Below are 21220 nucleotides of genomic sequence, written 5' to 3'. Positions count from 1 at the left end.
CGCCTACCTAACTTTTCAGACCATAAAGTAAAGCCAAATGATTTGGACATGCAAACAATAACATCTTATCATCACTGCTGACATCAATACTTAAATTTTAAAGTGAAACTGTAGCAACAAGGAAGAGAGGTAAGCTAGCTTGTGGTCTGACCACTTCAGTGGTATGAATAAACAATAAATTCCAGTCTAAAACTGACGCTGATACAACACTTTTTTTTTTCTTTTACCTGTCATTTCACAAACATTCCTGGGGGAGAGAACAAATTCCTTTCCGTCATCCTACTTTTCAAAAGCAGGTTATATATAAGGCCAAGCATCAGTGTGGCATGTGATGAGTTAAGGGAGAAGCAGGAAAGTTTTAAAGAAGCACTTGAACTTGAATACAGCTGCAGGTAAGTGGATTGCTGAGTTTGTTGTTACAGTTAAATGATGGTAGTTTTGTGTGATGTTTGTGCAATGTAATAGAGTCTAATTATGAAATTTAGCATTGTACAGATTCAGTACAACATAACTCCAACATTTTTGTTGGGGTATCAAAATTTAAATAATAGATTTTTTTTTCATTTATTGTATTTCAAGACTCGTAATATTTATTTTGTATTTTAAGACAAACGCAATGGAAACACCTTATTAACCTCTGCTTGTCTGTTTTACAACTATTTCATAACTACTATTTAACTATTTCCACACCCTACTATAAAAAATATGCATCACTTATGCCTGAAGCTAGTTTAGATTAACCATAGAAATAAATATTCTTGCTATTGGACTGCGGCGTTAGAAAAGTTAATTGGAAATAGAGAACATGGAAACTGCACACTACAGTGTAGAACAGTTCATCACTATAAGTCCCAAAGCACTTTTTTAAAATATTGTTTCAGTGATGAGTTTTTCTTAACATACACACTCAACTCGTTCAGATTTAAATCAAATTATCTCTTTCTCTCTTGATTTTAATTCAATTAGTGTGATATTTGCTAAAAAAAAAACTAAAAAAAAACTCAGTGAAGCCTCTAAGTATTATAAAAACTCATACATTTTATTGTACATATTATTTTTATACTAGTGTTAAGAAGTAAAGTGGACACTGATAGTCTGGGTCACTCTCACTCCTTTCATAACATTGTCCCACATGATAAAAAGCACTATACAGCAACTTAATAGCAATTATTAGATCTTATTGAGAACTTTGTTAACACTTTTTTTGAAGGGGGGTGAATAAGACTGTCATGACACTTTCATAAACATGACAACACATGTCATGAACATGAATAAGCCTTCATGAATATTTATGACTGTTGTCATAAAGCGTCATTCGGTAAATTATGACACTTTTAATACAAGATTGACATTATTCAAAATGTCTTTGATATGACAACTTCACATTAACCAAGAAATCCTTATTGTTTAAACTTTACCTTTAATAACATAAAGTTACCTAATTTTTAAAGTGCAATCAGTAATACTTTTATAACAAATTTATATCAGTAATGATTTCTTGGTTAATGTCAAATTGTTACATCAAAGACATTTTGAATAATGTCAACTTTGTATTAAAAGTGTCAATTTACCGAATGATGCTTTATGACAACAGTCATAAATATTCAAGAAGGCTTATTCATGTTCATGACATGTGTTATGTCATGTTTATGACAGTGTCATGTCAGTCTTTTCCTTTAAATAAGGTGTTACCAGAACTTTTTTATTGAGAAAGAAAATAAATAAAAATCCCAATCCATAAAAGAAACATTCCAATATGTTTTCAGGTAAAGCGAATGTCCATAATTAAAACTTTTTTTGTTGTTTGTTCTTTGTTTTCTGGATGTAAGGACGATGACAAGACAGAATATTAAAAAGAGGAACAGGTTTAAAAGAGATTGGGGAGAAGACGTAGATATGACACTTGATTAGATTTTTTTTTTTGATTCCACATGACTTCTAAACAGTGGACCTATGACTCATTCATGGTTGCAATATTATGCTTTTATGGAGAAGTGCATGCAAAACCAGTAGCGGTGGTTGAATACCCACAATCCTTCATGCTGCTTCAACTGAACACAAGAGAGAAAAATAAGTGAACCATGTGACTGCTCCTTGTTTGATCACAATCAGCATTTTTCATTTGTTGCACTGATTTCCTCTGCAGAATAACAAAGACAAAAACTATTCTTTCATCCTTGAATCACAATTAAATATTAAGGTTAGGCTAATTTTCTGAAACACTAAACATTTTGGCAACCTATAAAAGAACTAGCTCTTTCTCTTTTTTGGGAGAGGAATAAAACCAGTGTCCATAAAAGATAAAAGAAGATAAAGAGCTTGGAAGAAAAAAAAATAAAGTTGAGTGATTTGTGATTTGACCAGTTGAATGATTTAAATGAGACAACATTGATACAAATATTCAATTCAAAAAATGCAGATTGTACTTAGTTAAAAACATGTATCTGTTTATTTATACACATGAAAGAAGTAATAACGTCATTTAGCCATGCTTTTATTAGCTTACCTACTTTGTTGAAGTATTACCACATCACTCATTTGATTAAAGAATAGGAACATGTAAATACAAAAGTATCAGAAACAACCATTTTATTTATTAACATTATTTAATTTCTGTTTTTGTGGTGATTTGGTTTCATTTGTGCTGTTATGTGTCGACAAATGTGATCAAGAAAAAATCGGAATGAAACAAGACCTAGAGTTTACTTAAAATGCTTCAGAAACAACTAAACAAAAATGGGTTTAGCACATAAAAAAGGCTCAGTTAATACAAAAAATATGACATTGAAAACTGAATGAGATTTCTTTATGTTGCAGAATAAAGATCAGAAAACGATGGCGGTTGGAAACATAATACCATTGCTACTAATCCTAGCAGGTAAGTAAGAGATTAGACAAAATAAGGTTCAACGGGGAAAATACCACCCTGAACTTGTATTTCAGCTCCAAAAGAGCTGCACTAAATGAATTAAATGTCAATTAAACATACATACAATTAAACAGCCACAAAGGCTCAAAGTACAACCACAGAAGCTCCAACTACGACAGAGGCTCCAACTACAACCACAGAGGCTCCAACTACAACAGAGGCTCCAACTACAACCACAGAGGCTCCAACAACAACCACAGAAGCTCCAACAACAACCACAGAAGCTCCAACAACAACCACAGAAGCTCAAACTACAACCACAGAAGCTCCAACTACAACCACAGAAGCTCCAACTACAACAACAGAGGCTCCAACTACAACCACAGAGGCTCCAACTACAACCACAGAGGACACAACTACAACTACAGAGGCTCCAACTACAACTACAGAAGCTCAAACAACAACCACAGAGGCTCAAACTACAACCACAGAAGCTCCAACTACAACAACAGGGGCTCCACTTACAAGCACAAGGGTTCCAACTACAGCCACAGAGGCACCAACTACAACCACAGAGGCTCCCACTACAACCACAGAAGCTCCAACTACAACCACAGAGGCTCCAACTACAACCACAGAGGCTCCAACTACAACCACAGAGGCTCCAACTACAACCACAGAAGCTCCAACTACGACAGAGGCTCCAACTACAACCACAGAAGCTCCAACTACAACCACAGAAGCTCCAACTACAACCACAGAGGCTCCAACTACAACCACAGAAGCTCCAACTACAACCACAGAGGCTCCAACTACAACCACAGAGGCTCCAACTACAACCACAGAGGCTCCAACTACAACCACAGAGGCTCCAACTACAACCACAGAAGCTCCAACTACGACAGAGGCTCCAACTACAACCACAGAAGCTCCAACTACAACCACAGAAGCTCCAACTACAACCACAGAGGCTCCAACTACAACCACAGAAGCTCCAACTACAACCACAGAGGCTCCAACTACAACCACAGAGGCTCCAACTACAACCACAGAGGCTCCAACTACAACCACAGAGGCTCCAACTACAACCACAGAAGCTCCAACTACAACAGAGGCTCCAACTACAACCACAGAAGCTCCAACTACAACCACAGAAGCTCCAACTACAACCACAGAGGCTCCAACTACAACCACAGAAGCTCCAACTACAACCACAGAGGCTCCAACTACAACCACAGAGGCTCCAACTACAACCACAGAGGCTCCAACTACAACCACAGAGGCTCCAACTACAACCACAGAAGCTCCAACTACGACAGAGGCTCCAACTACAACCACAGAAGCTCCAACTACAACCACAGAAGCTCAAACTACAACCACAGAGGCTCCAACTACAACCACAGAGGCTGCAACTACGACAGAGGCTCCAAAAACAACTACAGAGGCTCCAATTACAACAACAGAGGCTCCAACTACAAACACAGAGGCTCCAACTACAACCACAGAGGACACAACTACAACTACAGAGGCTCCAACTACAACTACAGAAGCTCAAACAACAACCACAGAGGCTCAAACTACAACCACAGAAGCTCCAACTACAACAACAGGGGCTCCACTTACAAGCACAAGGGTTCCAACTACAGCCACAGAGGCTCCAACTACAACCACAGAGGCTCCAACTACAACCACAGAAGCTCCAACTACAACCACAGAGGCTCCAACTACAACCACAGAGGCTCCAACTACAACCACAGAGGCTCCAACTACAACCACAGAAGCTCCAACTACGACAGAGGCTCCAACTACAACCACAGAAGCTCCAACTACAACCACAGAAGCTCCAACTACAACCACAGAGGCTCCAACTACAACCACAGAAGCTCCAACTACAACCACAGAGGCTCCAACTACAACCACAGAGGCTCCAACTACAACCACAGAGGCTCCAACTACAACCACAGAGGCTCCAACTACAACCACAGAAGCTCCAACTACGACAGAGGCTCCAACTACAACCACAGAAGCTCCAACTACAACCACAGAAGCTCAAACTACAACCACAGAGGCTCCAACTACAACCACAGAAGCTCAAACTACAACCACAGAGGCTCCAACTACAACCACAGAGGCTCCAACTACAACCACAGAGGCTCCAACTACAACCACAGAGGCACCAACTACAACCACAGAAGCTCCAACTACGACAGAGGCTCCAACTACAACCACAGAAGCTCCAACTACAACCACAGAAGCTCAAACTACAACCACAGAGGCTCCAACTACAACCACAGAAGCTCCAACTACAACCACAGAGGCTCCAACTACAACCACAGAGGCTCCAACTACAACCACAGAGGCTCCAACTACAACCACAGAAGCTCCAACTACAACCACAGAGGCTCCAACTACAACCACAGAGGCTCCAACTACAACCACAGAGGCTCCAACTACAACCACAGAAGCTCCAACTACGACAGAGGCTCCAACTACAACCACAGAAGCTCCAACTACAACCACAGAAGCTCAAACTACAACCACAGAGGCTCCAACTACAACCACAGAGGCTGCAACTACGACAGAGGCTCCAACAACAACCACAGAAGCTCAAACTACAACCACAGAGGCTCCAACTACAACCACAGAAGCTCCAACTACAACCACAGAGGCTCCAACTACAACCACAGAGGCTCCAACTACAACCACAGAGGCTCCAACTACAACCACAAGAGCTCCAACTACGACAGAGGCTCCAACTACAACCACAGAAGCTCCAACTACAACCACAGAAGCTCAAACTACAACCACAGAGGCTCCAACTACAACAACAGAGGCTCCAACAACAACCACAGAGGCTCCAACAACACCCACAGAGGCTCCAATTACAACCACAGAGGCTCCAACTACAACCACAGAAGCTCCAACAACAACCACAGAAGCTCCAACAACAACCACAGAGGCTCCAACTACAACCACAGAAGCTCAAACTACAACAACAGAGGCTCCAACTACAACCACAGAGGCTCCAACTACAACCACAGAAGCTCCAACTACAACCACAGAGGCTCCAACTACAACCACAGAGGCTCAAACTACAACCACAGAAGCTCCAACAACAACCACAGAAGCTCAAACTACAACCAAAGAAGCTCAAACTACAACAACAGAGGCTCCAACTACAACCACAGAAGCTCAAACTACAACCACAGAGGCTCCAACTACAACCACAGAGGCTCCAACTACAACCACAGAGGCTCCAACTACAACCACAGAGGCTCCAACTACAACCACAGAAGCTCCAACTACGACAGAGGCTCCAACTACAACCACAGAAGCTCCAACTACAACCACAGAAGCTCAAACTACAACCACAGAGGCTGCAACTACGACAGAGGCTCCAAAAACAACTACAGAGGCTCCAACAACAACCACAGAAGCTCAAACTACAACCACAGAGGCTCCAACTAAAACCGCAGAGGTTCCAACTACAACCACAGAGGCTCTAACAACACCCACAGAGGCTCTAATTACAACCACAGAGGCTCCAACTACAACCACAGAAGCTCCAACAACAACCACAGAAGCTTCAACAACAACCACAGAAGCTCAAACTACAAGCAAAGAAGCTCAAACTACAACAACAGAGGCTCCAACTACAACCACAGAGGCTCCAACTACAACCACAGAGGCTCCAACTACAACCACAGAGGCTCCAACTACAACCACAGAGGCTCCAACTACAACCACAGAGGCTCCAACTACAACCACAGAGGCTCCAACTACAACCACAGAAGCTCCAACTACGACAGAGGCTCCAACTACAACCACAGAAGCTCCAACTACAACCACAGAAGCTCAAACTACAACCACAGAGGCTCCAACTACAACCACAGAGGCTGCAACTACGACAGAGGCTCCAACAACAACCACAGAGGCTCCAACTAAAACTACAGAAGCTCAAACAACAACCACAGAGGCTCAAACTACAACCACAGAAGCTCCAACTACAACAACAGGGGCTCCACTTACAAGCACAAGGGTTCCAACTACAACCACAGAAGCTCCAACAACAACGACAGAGGCTCCAACTACCACCACAGAAGCTCAAACGACAACGACAGAGGCTCCAACTACAACGACAGAGGTACCAACTACAACCACAGAGTCTCCAACTACAACCACAGAGGCTCCAACTACGACAGAGGCTCCAACTACAACCACAGAGGCTCCAACTACAACAACAGAGGCTCCAACTACAACCACAGAGGCTCCAACAGCAACCACAGAGGCTCCAACTACAACCACAGAGGCTCCAACTACAACCACAGAAGCTCCAACTACAACCACAGAGGCTCCAACTACAACCACAGAAGCTCCAACTACAACAACAGGGGCTCCAATTACAACCACAGGGGCTCCAACTACAACCACAGAAGCTCCAACAACAACGACAGAGGCTCCAACTACCACCACAGAAGCTCCAACGACAACGACAGAGGCTCCAACTACAACAATAAGGGCTCCAACTACAACCACAGGGGTTCCAACTACAACCACAGAAGCTCCAACAACAACACAGGCTCCAACTACAACAACAGAGCCTCCAACTACAACCACAGAGACTCCAACTACAACGACAGAGGCTCCAACTACAATCACAGAGGCTCCAACTACAACCACAGAGGCTCCAACTAAACAAACAGAGGCTCCAACTACAACAACAGAAACTCCAACTACAACCACAGAGGCTCCAACAACAACAGAGGCTCCAACTACAACGACAGAGGCTGCAACTACAACCAAACAGGCTCCAACTACAACCACAGAACCACCAACTACGACAGAGGCTCCAACTACAGCCACAGAGGCTCCAACTACAACAACAGAGGCTCCAACTACAACCAAAGAAACTCCAACTACAACCACAGGGGTTACAACTACAACTACAGAAGCTCCAACTACAACCACAGAGGCTCCAACTACAACCACAGAAGCTCCAACGACAACGACAGAGGCTCCAACCACAACAACAGGGCCTCCAACTACAATCACAGGGGTTCCAACAACAACCACAGAAGCTCCAACAACAACAACAGAGTCTCCAACTACAACCACAGAGGTCCCAACTACAACCACAAGGTCTCCAACTACAACCACAGAGGCTCCAACTACAACCACAGAGGCTCCAACTACAACCACTGAAGCTCAAACTAAAACGGAGGCTCCAACTACAACAACAGAAGCTCCAACTACAACAACAGAATCTCCAACTACAGCCACAGAGACTCCAACTACAACAACAGACACTCCAACTACAACCAAAGAGGCTCCAACTACCACCACAGAGGCTCCAACTACAACCACAGAGGCTCCAACAACAACCACAGAGGCTCCAACTACAACCACAGAAGCTCCAACTACAACCACAGAGGCTCCAACTACAACCACAGAAGCTCCAACTACAACCACAGAGGCTCCAACTACAACCACAGAGGCTCCAACTACAACCACAGGGTCTCCAACTACAACCATAGAGGCTCCAACAACAACAACAGAGACTCCAACTACAACCACAGAAACTCCAACTACAACCACAGTAGCTCCAACTACAACGACAGAGGCACCAACTACAGCGGAGGCTCCAAATACAACCACAGAGGCTGCAACAACAACCACAGAGGTTCCAACTACAACCATAGAATCTCCAACTACAACGGAGGCTCCAACTACAACAGTAGCAGCTCCAACTACAATCACAGGGGCTCCAACTACAACCACAGAAGCTCCAACTACAACCACAGAGGCTCCAACTACAATCACAGGGTCTGCAACTACAACCACAGTGTCTCCAAGTACAACCACAGAGGCCCCAATTACAACCACAGGGTCTGCAACTACAACGATAGAGGCTCCAACTACAACCACAGATGCTCCAACTACAACGACAGAGACTCCAACTACAACCACAGAGGTTCCAACTACAACCACAGGGTCTCCAACTACAACCACAGAGTGTCCAACTACAACCACAGAGGCTCCAACTACAACCACAGAGGCTCCAACTACAACCACAGAGGCTCCAACTACAACCACAGAGTCTCCAACTACATCCACAGGGGCTCCAACTACAACCACAGTGGCTCCAACAACAACCACAGAGGCTCCAACTACAACCACAGAGACTGCAAATAAAACCACAGAGGCTCCAACTGCGACCACAGAGGCTCCAACTACAACTACAGAGGCTCCAACTACAACCACAGAAACTCAAAGTACAACAATAGAGGCTCCAAATATAACCACAAAGGCTCCAACTACAACCACTGAGTCTCCAAGTACAACCACAGAATCTCCAACTACAACCACTGAGTCTCCAACTACAACCACAGAAGCTCCAACTACAACAACAGAGTCTCCAACTACATCCACAGGGGTTCCAACTTTAACCACAGAGGCTAAAACTACAATGACAGAAGCTCCAACTACAACCACAGAGGCTCCAACTACAACCACAGAGACTGCAAATAAAACCACAGAGGCTCCAACTGCGACCACAGAGGCTCCAACTACAACTACAGAGGCTCCAACTACAACCACAGAAGCTCCAAGTACAACAATTGAGGCTCCAAATACAACCACAAAGGCTCCAACTACAACCACAGAGGCTCCAACTACAACCACAGAATCTCCAACTACAACCACTGAGTCTCCAACTACAACCACAGAAGCTCCAACTACAACAACAGAGTCTCCAACTACATCCACAGGGGTTCCAACTTCAACCACAGAGGCTAAAACTACAATGACAGAAGCTCCAACTACAACCACAGTGGCTCCAACTACAACCACAGAGGCTCCAACTACAACCACAGAGGCTAAAACTACAACGACAGCAGGTCCAACTACAACCACAGAGGCTCCATCTACAACCACAGATGCTCCAACAACAATCACAGAGGCTCCAACAGCAACCACAGAGGCTTCAACTACAACCACAGAGACTCCAATTTCAACAACAGAGGCTCCAACTACAACCACAGAGCCTCCAACTACAGCCACAGTGGCCACAACTACAACAGAGGTTCCAATTACAACCACAGGGGCTCCAACTACAACTACAGAGGCTCCAACGACAGAGACTCCAACTACAACCACAGCGGCTCCACCTAAAACCACAGCATCACCAACTATAACCACAGAAGCTCCAACTACAAACACTACAGCTCCAACCTCAACCACAGTGGCACCAACTACAACCACAGTGGCTCCAACTATAACCACAGAGGCTCCAACTACAACCACAGCAGCACCAACTACGACCACAAAGATTCCCACCACAACAACATCGGCTCCAACTACAAATACAGTGGCTCCAACCACCACAACATCTGCTACAACCACAACTACAGCTGCTATAACTACGACCACAGCTGGTCCAACCACAACTACAGCTGCACCAACTACAACCACAGTTGCCCCACCCTCAACCACAGCAGCTCCATCCACAAACACAGCTTCTCCAACCACAACCAGAGCTGCTCCTACTACCACCACCACCAAAGTGACTCCATCTTCCACTGCAGCTCCAACTACAACCACAGTTGCTCCAACCACAACAGTAACAACAACCACGGCAGCCCCAACGTCAACAACACCAGGTCCAACAATAACAGTAACTCCAACCACAACACAAGCTCCATCCACAACCACATCAGTTCCAGCCCTAATAAGGTTGCTCACTTTTAAGTCTGATGAACAATTCACGGCAGATCTGGCAGACCCATCTTCATCAGCATTCCAAACACGCTCTGGACACATAAGGAATCGTGTATGTTTAATTTTCTTATTCACATAACAGTTTCCATTGTACTTTAAAAAAAATTAATTCAGCTTTATTAATTAATATATTTCATATGAATATAAATATTTTGTGTATCTCTTCAAGCTGAAGATGTTAGTTAAGTTTTTTCCTAAATTAAAAATGGCTCATGTATCTTACAAAGATTATAAAACGTTTTGCTTACCTAGAATGTAGTCTTAATTTTCCTCAAACATGACACCAATACTTTCATTTTTTTATATAAATGAGTATGTAGAATTTCTACTTAAATCAATAAAACAAAAAATTCTAATTGTAATAATGTTTATATCTAGCGACATTCTAAAAAATACAGTTTTAAAAATTGTACACTTAACTTTTTTTCCCATGTAGCTTGACCCAATTTTCAGAAGAGATTTCTCCTCATTCCGAAAGACTGGTGCTATGACATTCAGGTAATTTCTTTGTAGTTTGCTCAAGAAATTTCAAACTTTGTAGGAAGGCACTTGTAGACAATAACTAATTATACTACATTTTCAGGGCTGGATCTATTATCAACTCTGTGGACCTTGAATTTGAGTCATCATCTAGTCCTAACGATACACTAATTATAGAGACTTTGGTTAATGAGGCTTCAAACTTCACGGAATTCAACGTACTAGCAAACACGGTTGCTATTAGTGACCCAGGTAAGAGAAATAAACACATTTCAGAAAATTTTATATTTATGCAAAGGACATATTAAAAGAAACACTGATCAATAAATATTAAGGAATTAGTTGGATCAACAAAATATTCTATATTCTATAATACAAAAATCTTTTTGAGAATTAAAAACCTAAGAGTTAAGTTCTTCTAAGCTGTGCATATATGGTAAATTCAATATGTTTTACAGCACCTCTAACCACAACTACGACTTCTCCAACAACGTTGACATCTGGTCCAACAACAACCACTGCAGCGCCAACCACAACAACAACAGCTGCTCCAGACACAACAGCTGCTCCAAACACAACATCAGCTGCTCCAGACACAACAACAGCTGCTCCAGACACAACAACAGCTGCTCCAAACACAACATCAGCTGCTCCAGACACAACAGCTGCTCCAGACACAACAGCTGCTCCAAACACAACATCAGCTGCTCCAGACACAACAACAGCTGCTCCAAACACAACATCAGCTGCTCCAGACACAACAGCAGCTGCTCCAACCACAACAGCTGCTCCAAACACAACATCAGCTGCTCCAGACACAACAGCAGCTGCTCCAACCACAACAGCTGCTCCAGACACAACAGCTGCTCCAGACACAACAACAGCTGCTCCCAACACAACAGCTGCTCCAGACACAACAGCAGCTGCTCCAACCACAACAGCTGCTCCCAACACAACATCAGCTGCTCCAGACACAACAGCTGCTCCAAACACAACTACAGCTGCTCCAAATACAACAGCAACTGCACCAGACACAACAGGTGCTCCAGACACAACAACAGCTGCTCCCAACACAACAGCTGCTCCAGACACAACAGCTGCTCCAAACACAACAGCTGCTCCAGACACAACAGTTGCTCCAAACACAACAGCTGCTCCAAACACAACAGCTGCTCCAGACACAACAGCTGCTCCAAACACAACAGCTGCTCCAGACACAACAGCTGCTCCAAACACAACAGCTGCTCCAGACACAACAGCTGCTCCAAACACAACAGCTGCTCCAGACACAACAGCTGCTCAAAATACAACAACAGCTGCTCCCAACACAACAACAGCTGCTCCAGACACAACAACAGCTGCTCCAAACACAACAGCTGCTCCAGACACAACAACAGCTGCTCCCAACACAACATCAGCTGCTCCAGACACAACAACAGCTGCTCCAGACACAACAACAGCTGCTCCCAACACAACAACAGCTGCTCCAGACACAACAACAGCTGCTCCCAACACAACAGCTGCTCCAGACACAACAACAGCTGCTCCAAACACAACAGCTGCTCCAAACACAACAGCTGCTCCAAACACAACAGCTGCTCCAAACACAACATCAGCTGCTCCAGACACAACAGCAGCTGCTCCAACCACAACAGCTGCTCCAGACAAAACAGCTGCTCCAGACACAACAACAGCTGCTCCCAACACAACAACAGCTGCTCGAACCACAACAGCTGCTCCAGACACAACAGCTGCTCCCAACACAACAGCTGCTCCAGCTATAACAGCTGCTCCAGACACAACAACAGCTGCTCCAAACACAACAGCTGCTCCAGACACAACAGCTGCTCCAGACACAACAACAGCTGCTCCAAACACAACAGCTGCTCCAAACACAACAGCTGCTCCAGACACAACAGCTGCTCCAGACACAACAGCTGCTCCAGACACAACAGCTGCTCCAGACACAACAGCTGCTCCAGACACAACAACAGCTGCTCCAAACACAACAGCTGCTCCAAACACAACAGCTGCTCCAGACACAACAGCTGCTCCAATCACAACAACAGCTGCTCCCAACACAACAGCTGCTCCAAACACAACAGCTGCTCCAGACACAACAGCTGCTCCAAACACAACAGCTGCTCCCAACACAACAGCTGCTCCCAACACAACAGCTGCTCCAGACACAACAGCTGCTCCAGATATAACAGCTGCTCCAGACACAACAACAGCTGCTCCTGATATAACAGCTGCTCAAAATACAACTGCTCCAAACACAACAGCTGCTCCAGACACAACAGCTGCTCCAAACACAACAGCTGCTCCAGACACAACAGCTGCTCCAAACACAACAGCTGCTCCAGCCACAACAGCTGCTCCAAACACAACAGCTGCTCCAGACACAACAACAGCTGCTCCCAACACAACATCAGCTGCTCCCAACACAACAGCTGCTCCACGTATAACAGCTGCTCCAAACACAACAGCTGCTCCAAACACAACAACAGCTGCTCCCAACACAACAGCTGCTCCAAACACAACAGCTGCTCCAAACCCAACAACAGCTGCTCCAAACACAACAGCTGCTCCAGACACAACAACAGCTGCTCCAAACACAACAGCTGCTCCAAACACAACAGCTGCTCCAAACACAACAGCTGCTCCAGATATAACAGCTGCTCCAAACACAACAGCTGCTCCAAACACAACAGCTGCTCCAGACACAACAGCTGCTCCAAAAACAACAGCTGCTCCCAACACAACAGCTGCTCCAGACACAACAGCTGCTCCAAACACAACAGCTGCTCCCAACACAACAGCTGCTCCCAACACAACAGCTGCTCCAGACACAACAGCTGCTCCAATCACCACAACAGCTGCTCCCAACACAACAACAGCTGCTCCAAACACAACAACAGCTGCTCCAAACACAACAGCTGCTCCAGACAAAACAGCTGCTCCAGACACAACAGCTGCTCCAGACACAACAGCTGCTCCAACCACCACAACAGCTGCTCCAAACACAACAACAGCTGCTCCAAATACAACAACAGCTGCTCCAAACACAACAGCTGCTCCAGACAAAACAGCTGCTCCAAACACAACAGCTGCTCCAGACACAACAGCTGCTCCAAACACAACAACAGCTGCTCCAAACACAACAGCTGCTCCAAATACAACAGCAACTGCTCCAAACCCAACAACTAAAACCACAACAAGAGCTGCTTCCACCACTACTCCAACAACAACACCAACTACTCTTGTGACGACTACAACTACAACAACTAAAGCCCCTCCTCCAGTGTTTGTTGTTGCAGCAACTATGGTTGAACCATTTGTTGAAGAGCTTAATGACAGAAAAAGTGAGCAGTTCAAAGTTCTTGAAGTAAGAGTGATAGCAGTGGTGAGTAGATCCTTCGAAATCCTTTGGTATTTAAAGTATTTAATCTGAGGATTATTTTACAGTGAATTTTAACATGTTTTCTCTTGTGCAGTATGAAATCATCTACAGTGAAAAATATGGACCTTTATTCGTCCGGTGTTATATCATTGCCTTCAGGTATGTAAGCTTTTTACTTTATTTATTTATTTATTTATTTATTGTATGCTTTATTTTTGTTTATAGTGGCAATGACCAACTAGGAACAAAACCATCTGAAAGACAAATTACACCTAATTTATTATTTCCACCACATACATAAAATGAGTATTGATCTTGTGTTTTTTCAGACCAGCCTTCACCAGGTTACGAATGAATGGTACTCAAGCAGAGGTGGGCATAGAGTTCAATAACACCATACAGGCTGCGACAATCCCAAAGGCTGAAGATGTTCAAGCAACACTAATGGAGGCTGTGAATAACCCCAACATCACTTTGAATGTCACATTCGACGCGAATTCCATTCAAGTATTAAGTAAGAACAAAGTGTTTATAACACCTTACGCCATATATTTAAAGTTACTCAAGTAATATTACTCCATAATTATATTTCTAATTATCCTAATTCTCTGTGGAGTAGCATGACACTAAGTCTCTTTAATTTTGTAAAAAGGCAGAAGATTTGTTTGGATTTGTTTCAAGTCCCCAAATCACTTCAAATTGTAATTTTATGAAGGTCTGATACTGCTATCATTAACGTTTGATCAAAACCAGGATATATACTGTATTGGTAAAATGATCATTTTGGCACATTTTTGGTCATTAGATATTTTTTAGGAATCAGTTCTGAAAAACATATTTGATTCTTAAATTAATAACACTACTAAATGAGTTTGGATTTATTAAATATGAAAATTTAAATAATTTTCTTGTTTTATATTTTTGGCAACGAAACAGTCAGTCAACTCATTGTCAAAAGGAAAAGAAAGAGAAGTTTTTATGTGAGATTTAATCAATCCAGACATTGCAGTTACACATTAACTTGCTCTCGCATAATAGAGAAATTTGAAGGACCACATCATTGTGGTGAAGGTTAGAGTATAGCCACTGCTCCTCTGTATCAAACGGACTAAGCTGAGATGCTTTCTCTGTAACTCTGCTTGGAGTTTATCCAGTCATATTGCACTGGGAGGTACCCTGGTAAAACAAGCTCCTTGTTTTACACTTTGCTTCACACAAAGGGTCTGGACCCTCGGTTATTGAGAAATTATTGATTGCAGGAGTCGTTGATTTTGCTGAAGTTTGAAAACATTGGATTTGACTTTACAGAGTCACCAACGATTGGCAGTGACGCATGTAATGTGCCAGCTCAGTGAAGCTTCCAGGGGAGTAGGGCCACTACATCTTTGCCAGCGGTTTCAAACTTGAACAGAATCCACAGCTCCTGTAAATGATCAGTACTCTATAGTTGAGGGACCAGATCTTCTGTATGAAGCAAAGTGTACAGAACAAGGAACTGGTTTTTACCACGCTAACCTCCTAGTGGAACTTGACTGGAAAACTTCCAAGCAGAGTGAGAAATTTAATTAGCAATCTTTGTCATTGCTAATTATCTTTTAAAATATGATAAAAAAGAGAATAATTTTGTTCATTGATATTTTTTATCACTAGGACTTTCAGGTTAATTTAAACAAAACAATAAATCAAGCAATTCCTATTTTAATTTGTTAACACAATAGTAACTAAATAGAAAATTCAATGACCAAAATATGCACAGACACAAAATATTCAAAAAACACTCACCATGTAGATTATTTCTATTATGATAAATATTTAGTTGATTACTAATTACTTTTACTTTACAAAAAAAATAATAGTTCATGTATTTTATTGGTAAAGAGAAATGATCAATTTAACATTTCACTTTGTTGTTGTTTTTCTGCATGCTAATATGTTGCTTTCAATGCTTGTCTTTGTTTGGCAGGTGTGCCTGCAACTGCAGCCCCAACCGTTAATACAACAGTTTTGCAAAATTCAACAATTACAACCAATGGAACAGATGTAAACATCACTACCGCTGCAGCAACAACGAAGCCTGGAACATCAGCTGCTAACAATGCAACAACTACAGTGACAAACATCACTGCCGTTGCAGCAACAACGAAGCCTGGAACGTCAGCTGCTAGCAATGCAACAACTAAAACACTTACTACAGTTACAACCACCACAACAAAAACCACAGCAGTGGTGCAAACAATAAGGCAGCTGACTTTTAGGTCTCCTGGAGAGATCTTTACAACTGATTTGCTCGACTCAACGTCAACAGCATTTAAAAACCGAGCTGCACTTTTAAAGTCCACTGTGAGTGATTTTCTTTGAAATTTGTAACAGCCAAATGATCACAACATATTTGCTACATAGATTAAGCAATGTGGCAAGTAACTTTTTTGCTTTTTAAATAAATGTACATATTAATTGAGATTCTACTTACCTGGGTTTCCTATTCTGTATAGTGCATGAATAATTCCTATAATGTTTCAAATAAGACTTTAGCATCGAGATTTGATTTAAATTATCTTCTTTCTTCAGCTTGAGCCATTCTACAGGAAATCATTTTCTTCATTCAGTGATCTAACAGTGAAGTCTTTCAGGTAATTCGTTTACGGTATCCTAACTTTAAGATTTTTTTTAAAATTCCTCCAATTCACATTATATGTTTTTTGTTGCGTAGAAACGGCTCAATCATCAATGACATGGAGCTTCGATTTGCTTCTGCATCTGCTCCTACCGGATCCGAAATTGCACAAGTTTTGGTCAACGCAGCTTCAAACATCACTGCCTTCACCGTTGACACTACCAGCATTTTCGTGGATGGAACACGTAAGCTAAAATAAATTCGGATATCAAGATAATTATTTGCATAAATAAAAATCATAAAACATATTTTAAAAACCGTTTTACTATGGAACGTTTTGTTGACGTCGTGTTTTCTTTCTCAATGTTTACAGAGGTGTCAAGTGGAGCAAACCACAAGATCAGTCTCATCATGGCTTCCTGTATGGTCCTGTTGTCATGGCTGTTGTCAAGTCAACACTAGCACCTCTGCTAATTTCTAGAAGATAATCTGCTTAAAAATATATTCTAACTGGAAACCACTAAGACATCGTGAAAGGGCATTTTGTTTAAGAGACATAATTAGTCAACATTTTACAAGCAGGTTTCTGCAAATCATCAGTCAAAAACTTAAATAATGATAAAACCACATTTATTATTTGTACAACTTGTGAAGATGTGATTAAGATGTTGTTGGCAGCAAAATTCTGGATCCTTGTGTACTTCCTGCTTCTATCGAGTCATTTCTGTTGTCAAAAGAAGTGACATAGGATTTTAAGCTTTTCCTCTCAAAGTCATTGCACTTTATTCTTATGCAACATTTTATTATTGTGTTCATTATTTATATATTTTTTTAAATACAAATGAAGGAATTACCTGAATTATTAGTAGGTGGCACAATTTATGCAAGCTCTAAAGAATCCTCTATACATGAATGTTGAGGGATAAAAGAGATGTAGAACATCTGAACAAAGATCTTTGTGATTATCTTGTTTTTCTTTTTAACATAAACATGTAAATTAGATTGGGTGTTTATGTATTCAGTATTCTCTGAGGTGTTAAGTAAGCTTATTTCTGTGTATCTGATGAAGAAATGTAATAATAGACAATATCAACATTGAATTAAGTTAATATAAGATCATTGCAATATTTATCTTTAGGGTGAAAGATGTGTTAAAGGGTGTAAAATACAATGTAGTTGTTTCCAATAAATACATTTATATGTAAAAATATTGCTTCTATTCTATTCTGAGCAACACATATACCATTGAGTAGCTACTCATTGGGATGGGTGACAAAGTTACAAAATAAAATCTCTGATTTTTTTCATACTAAATCAGATGTCTGATTTGATTTTTTTTTATCTTGCTTTTTCTTTTTTTTTTTTTAAGAAATTACAAATCACATAAACCATTTTCAAAGAAATATTTTAATGATCCTGTATTGGAATTGATCTGAATTCAAAGTCCAAATAAATACAAGCTGTGAAGCATGTTTATAAAACAAGATTGTAGACCTTCGACGGGCTGACACAGCCCTGAAGTTTGGAAGACCAATATATATATATATATATATATATATATATATATATATATATATATATATATATATATATATATATATATATATATATATATATATACACACATGTATATATATATATATATACATACATGTGTGTATACATATATAAATTCATATGTATATACATATATAAATTCCCTTCTCACCCTCCGCGGTGACCAATGAGCTGATATACAACTCGGCATCAGTGATCCTTGAGATGCTTGGTTATAAGAGCAACCATGAGACCCAATACCCACCATGGAAAAGACGGTTAGAGGCTAAGATCAAGATAACAAGGAGGGAAGTGAGTCAACTGTCCAAAGGGGTGCAATGAAAAGATCAGTACCCAAGAAGTACAGCCAGATGCCCATACCTGAAGCACTCGAAACTGCCAAACAAAGGCTCCAAGCCTTGGCCAGCCGCCTAAAGAGATACACGAGAGAGAATGAAGCCAGGAGGATTAACCGGCTCTTCTCCACCCAACCAGCTAAAGTGTACTCTCAATGGCAGGGTAATAACAACAGAGCAGACCCACCCAGGCTGGAGACTGAACAATACTGGAAAGGCATATGGGAAAGGGAGGCGTCCCACAACAGCAATGCACAGTGGCTAACCTCTCTACGAGAGGACCACAGCAACCTCCCTGAACAAGCCCCGGTAACCATCACTGTGGCAGATGTCCAAGACAGAGTCTCGGGTATGAAAAACTGGACAGTACCAGGACCTGACATGATCCATGCCTACTGGCTTAAGAAACTCACTGCCCTCCATGAGCGACTGGCAGCTCAACTGAACCAGCTGCTACAAAATGGGACTCACCCTGAATGGTTAACTGAAGGGCGCACAATCCTGATACAGAAGGAACCCTCGAAGGGTTCAGTCCCATCCAACTATCGGCCAATAACCTGTCTCTCTACAACATGGAAGCTCATGTCAGGCATCATAGCGGCTAAGATAAGCGGGCACATGGATAAATACATGAGCAAGGCGCAAAAGGGCATGGGCATAAATAGCAGAGGAGCCAAACACTAACTCCTTGTAGACCACACAGTCGCCCGAGACTGCAAAACCCGACACACCAACCTGTGTACCGCTTGGATTGATTACAAGAAAGCCTATGACTCAATGCCACACACTTGGATCATTGAATGCTTAGAGATGTACAACATCAATAGGACTCTAAGAGCCTTCATTGCAAACTCGATGGGGCTGTGGAAAACCACCCTTGAAGCCAACTGCAAACCACTTGCACAAGTGTCCATCAAATGTGGCATATACCAAGGAGATGCTCTGTCCCCACTGCTGTTCTGCATAGGCCTGAACCCTCTCAGCCAAATCATCAACAAGACTGGCTACAGATACCGACTCAAGAATGGGGCCACGATCAGTCACCTCCTCTACATGGATGACATCAAGCTGTACGCCAAGAGCGAGCGAGACATCGACTCACTGATCCACACCACCAGGATCTACAGCACTGACATTGGGATGTCATTCGGACTAGAGAAGTGTGGTCGGATGGTTACAAAGAGAGGGAAGGTCGCCCACACAGAAGGGGTCTCACTCCCAGAAGGAACAATAGCAGACATAGAGCATAGCTACAAGTACCTGGGAATACCACAAGCAAATGGCAACCTTGATGAGGTCACAAGGAAAGGAGCCACAGCCAAATACCTCCAACGAATAAGGCAAGTCCTGAGAAGCCAGCTCAATGGCAAGAACAAGATCCGTGCAATAAACAGCTATGCCTTACCAGTAATCAGATACCCTGCCGGAATAATTAACTGGCCAATGGAAGAGATGAAGGCCACGGATGTTAAGACTAGGAAGCTACTAACCATGCATGGAGGATTCCACCCCAAATCCAGCACCCTGAGACTGTACACGAGCCATAAGGAAGGAGGCAGAGGACTAGTGAGTGTGAGAGCCACTGTCCAGGATGAAACATCCAAGATCCATAAATACATCAAGGACAAAGCCTCAACGGACGATGTGCTCAGCGAATGTCTCAGGCAATGGGGAACAGAAGACAAGGTGCTGGAAGTACCATCATGGGAGGACAAGCCCCTACATGGGATGTACCACCGACAAATAACTGAAGTGGCTGATGTCAGGAAAACCTACCAATGGCTGGAGAAAGCTGGACTCAAGGACAGCACAGAGGCTCTCATCCTGGCCGCCCAGGAACAGGCCCTAAACACCAGAGCAATAGAGGCTCAGATCTACCACACCAGACAAGACCCAAGGTGTAGGTTGTGCAAGGAGGCCCCTGAGACAGTCCAGCACATAATAGCAGGGTGCAAGATGCTGGCAGGGAAAGCGTACACGGAACGACATAACCAAGTGGCGGGCATAGTGTACAGGAACATCTGTGCAGAATATGGACTGGAAGCCCCGAGATCAAAGTGGGGAACACCCCCAAAAGTGGTGGAGAATGACCGAGCTAAGATCCTGTGGGACTTCCAGATCCAGACAGACAAGATGGTAATGGCGAACCAACCGGACATTGTGGTGGTGGATAAAGAACAGAGGAA

The 21220-nt window shown here is 42.7% G+C and overlaps 2 protein-coding genes and 1 long non-coding RNA gene across 3 annotated transcripts; all 3 read left to right on the top strand.

Moving 5' to 3' along the window:
• Positions 1–2835: 2835 nt before the first annotated feature.
• Positions 2836–9664, top strand: LOC145548894 (uncharacterized). Its single transcript, XM_081599975.1, has 5 exons — positions 2836–2841; positions 7903–8400; positions 8723–8840; positions 9112–9280; positions 9595–9664. The coding sequence occupies exons 1-5, from the start codon at positions 2836–2838 to the stop codon at positions 9662–9664; spliced, it is 861 nt and encodes a 286-aa protein (XP_081456101.1).
• Positions 9665–9947: 283 nt separating this feature from the next.
• On the top strand, positions 9948–11756 carry LOC145548958 (uncharacterized). The gene is made up of 4 exons (XR_014084903.1): positions 9948–10697; positions 11082–11143; positions 11229–11377; positions 11584–11756. It is a non-coding gene; the product is annotated as an uncharacterized LOC145548958 (long non-coding RNA).
• A 2610-nt stretch (positions 11757–14366) lies between these two features.
• On the top strand, positions 14367–18632 carry LOC103480645 (uncharacterized). The gene is made up of 7 exons (XM_008435664.2): positions 14367–14531; positions 14623–14687; positions 14858–15042; positions 16492–16868; positions 17097–17158; positions 17239–17387; positions 17516–18632. Exons 1-7 carry the CDS (start codon positions 14451–14453, stop codon positions 17602–17604), a joined length of 1008 nt encoding a protein of 335 aa, XP_008433886.2. The 5' UTR covers positions 14367–14450; the 3' UTR covers positions 17605–18632.
• The last annotated feature ends 2588 nt before the right edge of the window (positions 18633–21220 follow it).

The sequence above is a fragment of the Poecilia reticulata genome, chromosome 18 (genome assembly GCF_904066995.2).
Source record: "Poecilia reticulata chromosome 18, P_reticulata-male-v2, whole genome shotgun sequence".
Taxonomy (NCBI): Eukaryota; Metazoa; Chordata; class Actinopteri; order Cyprinodontiformes; family Poeciliidae; genus Poecilia; species Poecilia reticulata.
Note: the sequence above shows the minus strand (reverse complement) of the source record. Positions and strands in the feature narration are given on the sequence as shown.